This window comes from Urocitellus parryii, chromosome 11 (genome assembly GCF_045843805.1).
Source record: "Urocitellus parryii isolate mUroPar1 chromosome 11, mUroPar1.hap1, whole genome shotgun sequence".
NCBI lineage: Eukaryota > Metazoa > Chordata > Mammalia > Rodentia > Sciuridae > Urocitellus > Urocitellus parryii.
The window spans coordinates 39,439,619-39,454,745 of record NC_135541.1 but is presented as its reverse complement, the minus strand read 5'-3'; the positions used below and the strand labels follow the sequence as shown (position 1 = coordinate 39,454,745).

At 40.3% G+C, this 15,127-nt stretch overlaps 1 protein-coding gene across 1 annotated transcript in view; it reads left to right on the top strand.

Moving 5' to 3' along the window:
• The window catches only part of Fyb2 (FYN binding protein 2), a 66,005-nt gene that overhangs the window by 33,377 nt on the left and 17,501 nt on the right, over positions 1 to 15,127 (top strand). The window contains 5 exon segments of the mRNA XM_077791548.1: positions 1,867 to 1,901; positions 4,321 to 4,352; positions 5,618 to 5,720; positions 8,830 to 8,971; positions 12,386 to 12,400. Coding sequence (XP_077647674.1) covers positions 1,867 to 1,901; positions 4,321 to 4,352; positions 5,618 to 5,720; positions 8,830 to 8,971; positions 12,386 to 12,400 — 327 coding nt within the window.

Here is a 15,127-nt window from a genome sequence, read left to right as displayed (position 1 = left end):
CTGGGCTTGGGTCACATCCCCTTGTTAAATCTCCTAGTTCTTTCCTGACCCCTTGGGATACAGCCTTTTTGTACCTTGAAGTAGGTTTGTATTGCATAACGTACCATTGAAGAGTCCCCACTTTGTTAAAATACTTAACATCATGAATATGTTTTCAAGGGAATGTGTATTATCTCTGTTTACTAGACATAGCAATTAAGGTGTCTCTTAGCCTTGGTTTCATGGTTCCTAAAGCAGAATAAATAGTATTTTCTACCCCTCCAGGTGGCTAGGGAAAGCAAATGAAATCACAATTTGTTCTTTAAAAAAAAACAGATAAATAAATTGAAAGAGAGTATCATTTTTTTAATTTGTAGACCAAATCCATACTAGGAAAAGATATGGGGCAAACTGTATCGTAAGGAGACTTTTTTTTTTTTTTTTTTTGGTACCTAGGAATTGAACCCAGGGGCACTCTGAACATTGAGCCATATCCCAGCCTTATTTATTTAAGACAGAGCCTCACTAAGTGGCTGATGCTGGCTTTGAATTCGCAGTCCTCCAGCCTCAGTCTCCCAAGCTCCTGAGATTACAGGTGTGTACCATTGTGCCTGGCAAGGAGATTTTTTTAAATTTTTTTTTTTTAGTTGTAGATGGACACAATACCTTTATTTTATTTATTTATTTTTATGTGGTGCTGAGGATAGAACCCAGTGCTTCACATGTATGAAACAAGCGCTCTGCCACCCCACCACAATCAGATATTTTTTGAAAATATTAATAGTTTAAATTTTTAAATCGAGGAGTGACAGAATAGAATTTTTTTCATTTAAAAATCAGTGAAAATTAAAGTGTACCCAATATGAAGTACATATTACTAATTATTCTTGCAGAATTTTAGGTCAGTGTGACAAGAATCATGTGCTGACAATTCCTAAGGAAAACTTGGGATTCCATTAATTGCATTATGAATTGTGTGTTTGCAAAAATGAAAGCTTAGAAATACAACATGTTGTTTGGTCAGTTTAGGATTCTAGCAGCAAGAAAGAAATGAAACAGAAGTCCTGCTTGTCACACACACATTCTTTAATAGCAGAGGGAGAACTTGCATAAATAACTTCTAAGCAAAACAAAACTAAAAATCCCCAAATAAGCAATTTTGTGAAAAAACACGTCACTTTTTATAGAATCCCTGATGTTCTACTAAGTATGTGACATCTAATATCATCCCCTTTAATTTCTTCATGAACTTGGTACCAGTTTGCCCAGTTTCACAGATGGAAAAGGTAAGGCTCAAAGAAATGAAGTAATTTGTCTGAAATCCCCCAGGTAGGAAGTGGCAGGACTGAATTTGAACCCAAATTCTTGTCATTACTTATATTTGTTAATACAATTATTAAGTGTCATTTACAGAAATCCAAAGAAGTATCAGAAAAACCAAAAGATATTTGAGCCTTAATTGGCAGGCTCCTCTTCAAGCAGTGTTTCAGAAATAGTCCACTTTGGGACATGATATGAGTTCATTTTGTCAAAGTGGCATTTAGGCCCTTTTTTCTTTCAAGTTTGCCTTCTAAAGTACTACCTCTAAATCTCAGTGCTTTCTCTTACGCATGGAGTATATATCTATTTAGTAAACCAAGAAACTTAAAATGGTTTTGTATGCTTTTATCAACTATAAATTCCATGTTAGAAATTCCCACAGAAATTAAAACCATGATCAGTGACCCTAGAATTTCCCAAACTGTGTAGACAGAGCCTCATATAGATCGATGCTCTGAAGGTTGATAAAACTGAACTTTGCCATCTTGCGTCATTGCTTTTCATCATGAGTACTGGAAGAAATGGGTGGGCAAACTGACCTGAGATAACTTTTTATGTTTATTTCAGCAACTTATGAAGTTGAAATTGAAGAACTCCAAAAGGTACTGTTTCTTCTCTCCTTACCACTGTGACAACTAAGAGTAAACGAGTCTGCAGGGTTGATTCCAGAGCACTTTCTTTGGTGAAAGTGAAGGTCCTAGTTTTCGGTTTTACCCTCCTTGTCAGGCTTTTCCAGAATCCAGTGGCTGAGGGAAGAGTCCCTTGGCCGATACATTTCTTTATCTTGTGTTTTTGAGAAATCGTACGATCCCAAGGCATACATAGGGGCTCCTGCTGGGCATGGTAAACAGGTGCCACCTTAGAGGTGATATAGCATTTGATGAAGGCCATGCAGGACCAGAGTTCCTGACTTTGTGATCTTGAATCTCCATGGCCTCACCCATAAAATGGGGATGATAAAGCACTCACATCTGGGATCCTTGTGAGGATGAACATAAGGTAAGTATCGGTAAAGAGTTTGTTAGCAAGTCTCTAGAACAGAGCATGCACCTCAGTGAGCCTCAGTTGTGTCCTCTGTAAAATGGAGTCATCCATCTCCCTGGAGGCAGGAAGCATATGCCTTGTTACTGTATCTATAGTAGTAGATGTCCAATAAATAAGTGGAACTATACTTATCTCCATGAATGGGTGGGAGAACCAAGTCAAAGTGTGTAAGCACTCAGCACAGTGCCTGGCTCACAGTAGGTGTCTTCATGGTGCCAGTTAATGTCCTATCTTGTCCTTAGAGTATTCATTTAGTCTACATCCTTTATCTCTCTTTCTTGGTTGTCTTATACTTTCTGATGAGGATTATTTATTTGTGGGTACATTCTGTAGCTAGAAAAATACAAATAACTATCATTCTTTTGAGCAAGAGTAGAAGCAATCTATAAAAGTGCTTCACCTAGGCCACACAGTAGTGTATACCTGTGCTCCTGGTGACCTGGGAGGCTGAGGCAAGAGGATCACAAGTTCAAGGCCAGCTTGGGCAACTTAGTGAGGCCCTGTTTCCAAAAAAAAAAAAAAATAGGGATGTAGTTCAGTGATTGAACACCCATAGGTTCAACCCCTAGTACTGGGAAAATAAATAAATAAAAGCTTCAGCTACCTGGCAACATCAACATATGATAAACCACCCTGCATAAGAGAGCCTTGCACATAACCAAGTCTCATACCTTTCAAGTTAAAAGGCATGAAAGTACTTTTAGTTTCTAAGTCTTTTAACCCTCAGATATGGTTTACATTCACCTCTATTTTTAAGCTTGGTGAGTGGAGTCTGATATCATTCTTTTTGTTTATTTTATTTTGTTTATTGTTGGCTCTGGGAATAGATCCCAGAGCCTCACACATGGTAGGCAAGTTCTCAACCACCGAGCCACATCCCCAGCACCTGGTTTCATCCATTCTTAGTGCCTTGGAGTAGCCTTGACTGTAGGGTCAGTGGACACAACTCAATCTCTTTCTAGAAGCTCCGGGCCCTTGGAGAAGAGCTTGTTGCCTTCACACTAAACCACTACAACTCTGCTGTCTATAATTGTTTTCTTTCTGACAATTACCATTTCCATCTGCTGTCAACACCTCTGTGTCTTTCATCTGGCCAAGACCCTGTACCAAGGCCCTGCTGTGAGCCAAGCACTTTTGCATATGTGGTAGCACTGTGAGCTGGGATCACTGCTTCCATGCTACAGATGGGACCCTGAAGGCTTGAGGAGTTAAGGAACCTGTAAACAAGGTAGTAAAGGTGGAAAACAACCTCCATCTAACTGGTCCTCCTGCCGGTGCTAGAATTATATATAAAATCAGAACCAGCAGGCCCTGCATGAATGCCTACAGGGCTCTCCTCAGAGGAGCACATGTGAGCTAGTACACCTGGATTTCGTGGTGACATTTCAGATGCTTATTTTCAGTTTTCTTCAGGGTTCTTGGAGAGATTCCAAGTAATTTATGGTATCAGCTATGTGACCACTGAATAAATGAGGGTCTGTATTGTTATTAGTGGGACATAATTTTAATGGAGCCAAATCTAGATCATGAGAGAGCTGAGTTGGGGCTAGAAGATGTGGTCAGTCATGAAGCAATCCCAGCGTTCCTGGCACACCTGCCTGTACCTATGGTGCCCACAGAAACCCGGCTCAAATACCACAAACGAAAATTTCCTCACACAATTCAGAACTGCATCCCTAAAAAGGTTTACAGAGAACACTTTAATTTTCCATCAAATCCTGCATCCCCAGGCATGCTCTGAAAGCTTAGAATGCTTTATTTTCTTTTCTGATTGATCATCAGCCCCGCAGGCAGTACTTCATGAAACTCTCCGTGATACACTTTGTGGTGATCGACTTCCTTGGCTCTATACTGAGCTCTGTGCTCCCGCCCCCCCCCCCACCTTTGGTCCAGCCTCCTAGTGATCTTTAGCTGTACAACAGAACCTAATTTGGGTGGATTTATGAAAAAATGACTTATTTTCCTCTGTACTTTCAGCCTTGGAAGAGTTTTCTCCATCAAGAACTTAGGTGAGTTTTTATCTTCAAAAGGAAAACATTGATTGGCCTAGCCACTGACCCTCTCAAGACTAAGCTAGTTTTCCTCTCTAGGCCAGCTGGGTCCTGGGCCTGACCTGCCTCGGTTTCCTCTTGAAGGTGTCTGGTTACAGTAGGGGCTCGGTTATCCTTTCTCTCTCATTCGAGCCCATGCTGCATACACCCAGCAAACTAGTTGATAGGGCAAAAAGGAGGAATTGAAGTCAGGTTGTCATACAGCACAGAAGGCCAGGGTGTTAGGGCAGCAGAAACTATGACTGCTTGGGAGAATCAGGGAAGGATTCTCAGGTAAGACATTGTAGACAAATCAAGAGGGTTCTCTCTCTCTCTCTCTCTTTTAACTGGTGTCTTATAGTTGTATATATTGATGGGATTTGTTGTTATATATTTGTATATGCACACAATATCACAACACAATTTGCCCAATATGACTCCCCAGTACTTTCACCTACCCTCCCTATCTCCTACCCCTCCTCTACTGATCTCCCTTGGATTTTTAGGAGATTTATGCACTTTCTTTTCCTTTTCCTCTCTAGCTTCTGCATAGGAGAGAAAACAAAGGACCCTTGATGTTCTGAGTTTGAATTATTTTGCTTATCATGATGGTTTCTAGTTCTATCCATTTTCCTGCAAATACCATGATTTCATTTTTCTTTATGGCTGGAAAAAAAACTCCATTGTGTATATATACCACATATTCTTTATCCATTCATCCATTGATGGACACCTAGGCTTGGTTCCATAGTCTGGCTATTGTGAACTGTGCTGCTGTAAACATGGGTATGCCCGTATCACTGTAGGAAGATGCCTTTAATTAAGAAGGATCTTGTATTTGTCAGCAGTGTAAGATGCATACAGCATGTCTGAAAAAATAAACAACTAATGAAAAAGGAGAGTTGCTCAAATGGGGTGGTGGGTCTGGACAATTATGAGTCTAGACTTGAGCAAAACTGGGGGGAAGAAGCAAAGAGAGATGGAATTGGAAAGAGATTTAGGAGCCAGGCCTGGGTTTTATCCTATGACCCATGAGGAGTTTAGTGATTTTAAGCAGGAATTGACATTCCAGCATTGATTGGAGCAGGCAGGAAGGAACTCAGGGAAGCTGTCTCTATGGTTGATCTGATCCTGTCCCTCCTTATTAAAAAATAAGTCTTTCAGTTTTCCCCTTTAATTTAGGATTGAGCTGCCATCTGCCACTCTAATCTCCACTTTTTCCTTAGTGTCTGTTTGTATTTCAGCCCTAAACATGAAAATCCAGATAGAAGAATGAAGGAAAAAGGGCCATGTGATTTGGAGCCTCAAACAACAGAAAAGGATCCACATACAAACGGTCCTTCCAAGGTATCTGTGTTGAGGGTTCCTGGTCAAATGGCATAAATCACACGTGTAGCAGGATCTGCTCAGGGTGGGACATTTTAGAGACTAAGACATGAATCAGAAGGTGCAGGGGGTGCTGGGCATCTTTGCCAAGGAAGAAATGTGTGAAAACACTGAGCTTCGCCCTCAGCTCTCTACTTATGATTCAGGAGGGAGGCCTCCGCAGGGCTGGGGGGCACAAAAGGTACAGGCACTCACTCTTGGGAACCATCTCTTAGTCCATTTTCTGAACCTATAAACAAAACACCTGAGACCAAGGAATTTATAAAGAGTAGAGGCTTATCTGGCTCATGGTTCTGAAGCCAGAAGTATAAGAGTAAGATGCTGGCATCTGGGGAGGGCCTCGTACTGAAGCCTCACGTGGCAGAGGACATCATGTGGGAGACAGAACAAGCCAGTGCTTTGGTGAAAAAGCCACTCCTTTTAGCCTATGAAGGGACCCAGTTCCTTCTCAAAGCCCCCATCTCCTAATATGGCTAACACAGGAAGGTGGGGATTAAGTTTCCAGTACATGAAATTTGTGAGAAACATTCAAATGCTGCTTTTATAACATCCTAGAACAAGGACTTTCTTAAATTCTGTGCCCTATGTCCCTGCTTAGAAGAGTGTCTTCATTTCTGAGTTCAGTCATCTCATCTGGAAAAGGCAGGTTTGGAATCCCTACCCAGCTCCCATTTCCATTCCCATCCCAATTCTACCTTGTTTGTGATGAAAAAAAAAAATGAAATAATGTGCCTGCAAGCACTTGGTAAGACAGAAGATAGCAGAAAAATGAAATGTTTCTTTTATTAATATCAGACCTGTAGCTGTGTGTACATCTTTCTCTGGTTGACATTTCCCCCTTCATAGCAGCTGGTGTGGAGGGAGGTTTAAGCAACAGATGCCACCAGGGTGACTCCCAGGGCTCAAAACATTCCAGATACCTGTCTGAGATGGGCCTGTCTTTTAAAATCAGGGTACCCCAGCGCCATCTGCAGGGCTAGGCTAATCAAACAGCATGTTGGCATGGAGAGCCCAAACTGGTATGTAGGTGCAGAAGGTATGTTGGGTGTTTAGAGAATATCACTGAGAAGCATAATCCATAGAAGAGAGGCTGAGACAGGAAGATCACAAGTTCAAGGTCAGCCTCAGCACCTTAGTGAGATCCTCAGCAACTTAGCCAACCACTGTCTCAAAATAAAAAATGAAAAGGAATGGGGACATACCTAAGGGCTAAAGTGCCCCTGGGTTCAATCCCCTGTACCAAAATAATAATAATAAAATAATTCAAAGGATAGAATAAGTCACTTATTAGAAAAATACAGGGTCTGGAGTCAGGGGAACAGCACTGGGTGTCAAGGCCAGAAGGAAGGGTCAAGGCCATAAGTAAGTGTTGAGGCTGGAGATCAGGGAAGGGTTGATCAGGAGCATGAGAAAATCAATATGAAATCCATGAAAAAGCAGTAGTGTGCACTTTTTCAGTGCTAGCTATGTGAAAGGATCCAGGTGTAGGGTCAGGCTACCACAAAGGAATCACTTCCCACTTTTTTGGTGGGGGTGGGGTAGTGTTTACATTTTTAAACTGTTAAAAGTTACTGTTTTGTTAGAGGTGTGTTAGATGAACGAAGTGGGTAATCTAGCTGGACAGTGTCCTTTGGGGGTCAAATATAAATAGTTATGCAGTAGATACATAATCCATCATGATTCCAAGTGCCTCCTGGGAACATTCCCACAGATAGCCCTAAGAGAATTGGTGTGGTGCTCTTCAAGGGACTGTGTTGAAGGACCATGGTCACTGTGTCTGTGTAAAAGACTGACTTCATTACTTTCCTATTAAAATGACAGGAAGTTAAGAGAATGCCCCTCCTTTTGTTCTTCTCACAATTTGCCCATGATCCCAACAAAGCTCAGGATAATTCATGCTTTCTATCAATTATTTGGCTCTTTCTCAGAACTTTCAAATGTGTTCTCATAGCCAACCCCCACATCCACATCTTTGTCATGGGAAGGATGCTGATCCCTCTCCGTCTTCATCTGACAACAGAAAACAATGAGGTGGCCAAAAGTGTTCTCTCTCTAGTGTATTTTCCAGCCAGTCTATCCAGATCTTTCTGAAATATAAATCTGATCAGGTTTCTTCCCATAGCTAAGAAATAAATCCCAAATTTTTGTCTTCCATGTAGGACCCTCAGCTCTCCCAGGTGTGGCTTCCTAACTCAGCCTCATTCTCTGACTTTTACTACCTCCTCTTCTCTCTTCTCCTGTCTCCTCCCCTTTCCTTCAGCCCCTCTGTACTATCTTTTAAAGATGCTAGCACTTGTCCACATACTGCACACCTTCGCTCATGCTGATTATCTGCCAGGTATCCCTTTACCTCCTCCACAATCTCCTACCTACATTTAAAAAATAGTTTAATAAAATCCTGCTTTTTGACATCTTCCCCGGCCCCTCCCTGTGCTGTTTCCATGGCCAAGAGCAGTTCTGCCAACACTGCTCACATCACACCCTCATTGGCTGTGTTATCTCCGTGCTCAGCAGGCAGGCCCCTCTGTGCCCTGCATCTCTCTGATTCCAGAGCTTCATGGATTGTCTCACCTTTCGGAAGTGTCTGACCAACTCTGGAGAAAGGAAGGGCAGAGAGGTTAAGAAAGAATGGTGGATAGAAAGACAAAATGTCAGGCACAAGGAAGGAATTCCAGCCTCCCTCTGTGGTCCAGAGCACAGGTTCTGGGGTCAACCCTGCCACAGTTGATTACTAACTGGGGGACCACAGACCTGTTACTTAACCTCTCTAGACTCTTTATCAAGGGGACTGATAATATTTCTCTCATGAGATGTCAAGATGATTACATGAGATGGAATATACAAAGAGCCTGCAGTGTGGTTAGTGCTGGGCTCCCAGGGGTCTGCCTCTGTGCCAGGCATTTATTGGCCATTCAGAGACAAATGAGAACAATGTGTGCTCTTACCTAGTACTAAGTAATGAATAATAAATAATAGTTATTCACAAGGAATGACTGAATAAAAAACAGCCTGCAGAAGCAGACAACTGAGTGGAAATTTAGAGCCCTGCAGAACATGTCCATATTTGCAGGTAGATGTCTGCAAATGGACACCTGCAAAAATCCAGATGACCAGAGTCCATGGAGGCCGAAGGAGCATGCCAGATGGGAAACAGGAAACCCTGACTGACATCCTCCAGACAAAGGTCTGCCTGGAGGACATGAAGCTAGCAAGTGGTGAGTTTACATTCCTGAAGTTAAATTGTTTCATTTATAAAATGGGTCATCATGTGAACCTTACAGGGATTTTATGAGGACCAGATCTGACATTATGTTATATGATAGGTACTCAGCAAATGTTTATTCTTTTCTTCTTATACCTGTTGTCTTAGTAGACTCACGGAGCCTACACATTGATGTCACACTGATATGTTATAATGCAGAGTCACTTGGTGATTATTTAGGTTCCATTTTACCTTCATGTTAGTCAAGACTTTTGATTGCAAATACAATTAAAGCATACTCTGTTTAATCAAAAAATTAAAAGTGGTTCACTTAGTAGAAAATCTCTGCATGGCTGGATCCAGGGACACAAGCAATACCATGAGGACTCAGTGTCACCTTTCTCTTCTGGTTTTGCTCCCATCTGTGGTGACTCTGTTTTCCAACAGATGGCTTCCAGCTTACAACCTATGTTCTCTTAAATCCAAGAGGAAAATTAGAAATTTTTATCTTCCCAACAATTGTAAGCTCCAGGATCTGAGTTGAAATCCACGATTAGTCCCTAAACCAATCATTAAGTGTATGATGCTCTGATTGGCCCAGCCCAGGTCATACCCCTTGGAACTAGGGATTTGGGTTCTACCAAAATGACAAACCCTCAGATTGGAGGATTCCCCAGGGAAATAAGACAGCTACTTGGTGGCGGGGTGGGGAGTAGAAGCTAGGCAGACAGATGTGACCTCCAGCCCAATAGGCCAAGGCTAGTCACTGACTTCCAGTGCTACAGCCACAATGGGAAGAGTGATTTTTCAGTGCCATGGGTGGCTCAAGTCTGCTGCCAGCCTCCCTGGCCTGCTGTACCACACACCTGTTCCCTGCATACTCTCTGCTCTGGTCGCAGGTTGCTAAACATGTCACATGTGTGAGGTAGCCCTCTATATGGAATGCTTTATGCCCTTTCTCCACATGCTGGAGTCCTATTCATCCTTTAAGCTCTGTCCCCAAAGCCACTTCTGAGGCCTGCTTTACCTTCAGCCCACCTTCCCTGTTTCTGGTTCTCCAAGGACCGTCAATTCCTCACTCCTGTTTCCATGACACTTCAACAGCAGCAGAATGACATTTCCACATTAGGACTTGGGAGTCGAGCATTTCTGAGACCCAGGACCACTATCTTAATCCTGTAACCTTGAAAAATTTACTTATTTTCATGTCCAAGTGGGGATAATACTTATTTCCTAGGGCTATTTGTTAACTGATATAAAATGTCTGCTTCAGATATTAAATAACTATAGTTGTCTTCATTTATTTTATATGTTGAAAATTGTAGCATGTCTTACAATTCATGGTTTATGTGTTGCCTCCCAGGATACCCTGTGAGTACCTTGAGATCAGTGTGTTGATTTTTTCCACATCTATGTGACCTTGCCAGTGTCTGACATAAGAGAGCTACTGTACAAAACTTTGTTGAGCAAAGGAATGAAGAATAAGTCAAACTTTGGTTTCTGAGACTATGGTGGATTAGACAATCTAATGATTCTCATGACTGAAGCAAGTAAAGTAAAGAATAAATTTTTACAATATTTATAAAAGTGTCACAGAACAGATATGAAAAGAAATACCAGCCAAAGCTAGTGTTTCCACTGAGGGCTTTTTCAGAGCTTGAAATTCCTTGAGCTCCTCTTTACTGCAAGGTGTTGCAGAGGATGGGAGGTATATCCTGGGATCTGCCCAGGTGAGTTTCATAACAAGAGACTCCTGTATAAAGTTGGGACTGCGTTCACTTCCCATTAGTATAGCAAATATCTGAGATAATCAAATTATAAAAAGAAGGGGTTTATTTGGCTTGTGGCAGCTGAGAAGCAAAGAGGAAGGAGGAGAAGGGGATGGGGTACTAATATCCCCTTCAAGGGCAGTGCTCCAATGACCAGAAGTCCTCCCACTAGTTCTGACCTTATAAAGGTCCCACTGTTTCTGCATGAGTCACCCATTCATCACTGTGATCTAAATACCTGACAAGAACAACTTTAGGGAGGAAAGATTTATTTTGGCTCATGGATTCAGAGGATTAAGTCCTTGGTCCGCAGGATCCAAGGCAGAAACATCTTGGTGGAAGGGCATGGGAGAGGGAAGCTACGAGATCATGGCACCCAGGAAGCAGAGAGAGACAGGAAGGGGCCAGGAGCAGAGACAGCCTCCAAGGCCACGTCTCCAGAAACCTATCATTTTCACCACTTCCCAGCAAGACCATTCAAATTATTCATCCATCAAATGGATTAATCCACTGATGAGGCCAGAGCCCTTACGATCTAATCCTTTCACTTCTGAACATTGCTACATTTCTAACACATGAGTCTTGGGGGAACATTACAGATGCAGATAATAACAACCTCCCAATAGCACCAGGGGCTGGGACCAAGCTTATTACACAGGTCTTACAGGACACTTATCCAAACCACAGCCAAACTCAAAAAGTTACATCCAGGCTTTAAGGATGAACAAGACCCCACTAAAATAGAGGAAGTCAAACCATTTTGACCTTGGTATCACGTAAAGGAAAAATTTTAAAAATCTATTACCACAAACTGATTCTCTGCACTTCTGCAGTTTAAAATCACACTATTTATATAATTTCTCCCCAAAATCAATTTGATTTAAATTAAATTCTGCTTGGTAAACCTCCCAGACAACTGGTAGAAACAAACATAAATTGTCCATGATAAAATCTGCTTTATCTCAGGTTTCAAATAATTCATATAATTCTTTTAAAAAGTAACAGTTCATAGTCAAAGATAGCTTAATACCCAAGGAAACAACTCACAATGAGCTAAAACTAGCACAAGTAGAACTAAACCTGCAAGAAATTGAGATATAAAAATTATCAGATCCAATATATAAGAATATAAATAGGGAATAAGCATTTGAAAAATTGATAAATTGATATAAAATGCAGTAAATAATATACATATTATTTTAGACAACTAGCAACCAGTGAACTAAAAAAAATCAACACAGGGAAATTCCACAGAAGAAAATGATTTAGAAAGAATAAAAGAGAAGATAAGAAAATAGAATGAGAAGTCTTAAAATGATATCAAATCAGAGTTCCATAAAAGAACACTAAAAATAGGAAATAAAATCATAGGTAAAAGAGATAATTAATTTTCCAAAATTATTCAGAAATATAAATTTGCAGATCCAGGAATCCTAAAGTTCTCAAAAATGATAAATAAAATAAATTGACACCTACCTAGCCATATCTTAGAGAAAGTGAAGAACACTGAAGAATAAAGTAACTTGAGTGAGAGATGATGATAGCCCAGAGGAGGGCACCACCACAACAGCATTGCTGAGATGTGTCTGGATTCAGGATATAATTTAAAAGTACAGGTGACAGGTGGCTTTTGATGGAGGTAAGATATGGGAGAGAAAAGAATCAAGGTTGTCCAAGACTAACATCACTCTAACAGAGAAAAATTAGAAGCATTCCTTCTAAAAACTGGAACAAGACAGGGATGCCCTCTTTCACCATTTCTATTCAACAGAGTCCTTGAAACTCTAGCCAAAGCAACTGGGCAGATGAAAGAAATTAAAGGGATATCACTAGGAAAAGAAGAGCTCAAACTATCCCTATTTGCTGACAACAGGATCCTATATTTAGAATACCACCCCCCCCAAATACTCCACCAGAAAGTGTCTAGAAATGAATTCAGCAAAATAGCAGGATATAAAATTAGCACCCAAAAATCAATTATGTTCCTATACATCAATGATGAATCAGCTGAAAGAGAAATTAGGCAAACTATACTATTCACAATAGCTTCAAAAAGATAAAATACTTGGGAACCAATCTAACAAAAGACGTGAAACCTCTACAATAAAGACTATAGAACACTAAAGAAAGAAACTGAAGAAGACCTTAGAAGATGGAAAGATCTCCCATGTTCTTGTATAGACAAAATTAATATTGTCAAAAGGCCAAACTACTAAATTGCTATACAGATTGAATGTTATTCCTACTAAAACCCCAATGGCATCTGTTCATAGAAATAGAAAAAGCAGTCCTGAAATTCATTTGGAAAAATGAAAGGCCCAGAATAGCCAAAGCAGTCCTTAATGAGAATAGAGAAGCAGGAGGCATCACAATACCAGACCTTAAAATACTACAGAGCTATAGTAACGAAAACAGCATGGTATTGGCATCAAAACAGATACAAAGACCAATGAAATAGAATAGGACACAGAGAAAAACCCACATAAATACAGCTATCTTATACTAGACAAAGGTGCCATAAACATACATTGGAGAAAAGATATCTTCTTCAACAAATGGTACTGGTAAAACTGAAAATCCATATGTAGCAGGATTAAATTTAACTCCTATCTCTCATCTGCACAAAGTTCAACTCAAGGTGAATCAAGGACTTAGGCATTAGACCAGAGACCCTGTGCCTACTAAAAGAAAATGCAGGCCCAATTCTCCACCATGTTGGCTTAGGAACCGAATTCCTCTATGAGACTCCTAACAAAAAATAAAATCAAAAAAATCAATAAATGTGATGGTATCGATCAAGAAACTTCTTCACTGCAAAGAAAACAATCAATAACGTGAAGAGAGAGCCTAGAGATTGGGAGAAATATTTGCCACCTGCACCTCAAATAGAGCATTAATCTCCAGGATATTCAAAAAAACTTAAACCAAAAAACAAAACAACAACCAAAAAAACCCAATCAATCAATGCACAAAGGAACTGAACAGTACTTCACAGAAGAAAAAATACAAATGATCAACAAGTATATGAAAAAAAAATGTTCAACATCTCTGGCAATTGGAGAAATGCAAACTGAAACTACTCTAAGATTCCATCTCACTCCATCAGAATGGCAATTATTAAGAATACAAATAACAATAAATGTTGGTGAGGATGTGGGGAAAAAGGCACACTCATACATTGCCAGTGGGACTGCAAATTGATGCAAACACTCTGGAAAGCAGAATGGAGATTCCTCAGAAAACTTAGAATGGAATTACCATTTGACCCACCCATCCCACTCCTCAATTTATACCCATAGGACTTAAAAACAGCATACTACAGTGACACCGCCACATCAATGTTTACAGCAGCTCAATTCACAATAGCTAAGCTATGTAACTAACTCAGATGCCCTTCAACAGATATATACACACAATGGAATATCACTTGAGATATAAAAAGACTCAAGACTTTATGACTTTTGCCTATAAATGGATGGATCTGGATGGAGACCATCATGCTCAATGAAATAAGTCAATCCCCAAAAAATGAGAGGCCAAAAGCTCTCTCTAATATGTGTGTGCTAACACACAGTGAGAGAATGGGGAAGAAAAGAAGTGCAGTGGATTAGACAAAGGGGAATGAAGGGAATGGACGGGGAATGAGAATAGGAAATACAGTAGAATGAATTGGACATAACTTTCCTATGTTCATTCAAATACACCACAGTGAATCTCCACCATGTACAACCACAAGAATGGGATCCTAATTAGAATAAGTGATACTCCATGTATGTATAACATGTCAAAGTACACTCTACTGTTATGAACATCAAAAAAAACTTAAAAAATAGAATCAAGGTTGTCTCTAAGGTTTGGGTTCTGAGCAACAGAAGGGATGAAATTAATGCTTTGTATTGAGTTGGGGTAGAATTCAGGAACAGCAAACTCTTGAAGAGAAATCGCGAGTTGGATTTGGAATGAGATGCTTGGACAACTGGATAGAAATGACGTGAAGGCTGACTGAGTGTCTGGAATTCACAAGAGATGTCAAAGATGAAGACATCAATATGGGAGTGTCTTTTTTTAAATGATGCCACAAACAATTGCCTCAACCCAAAGGAAAGATTGAGAAAGGAAAGTATCTCATCTCTGTGTGCAGCATCTTTGTGCTGAAGAAATTCCCTGATAATTTCTTGAGGAAAAGAGGGGCCCTCTGCCTCTATGAACTGAAGTTCTTTGAGGTGGTTTGTAGCCTACATGCTAAATTATTTCTTGCCAGAGGATAAAATCTTGTTTGGTTCATTTAATTAATACATACAAGTCACTTTGCTTATTGCTTGTTTTTTAGATAGATTACTTCTTATTTTTGATTAATAGTTTATCTCAGAAAGTGGTTCAGAATCACCCTAAATATT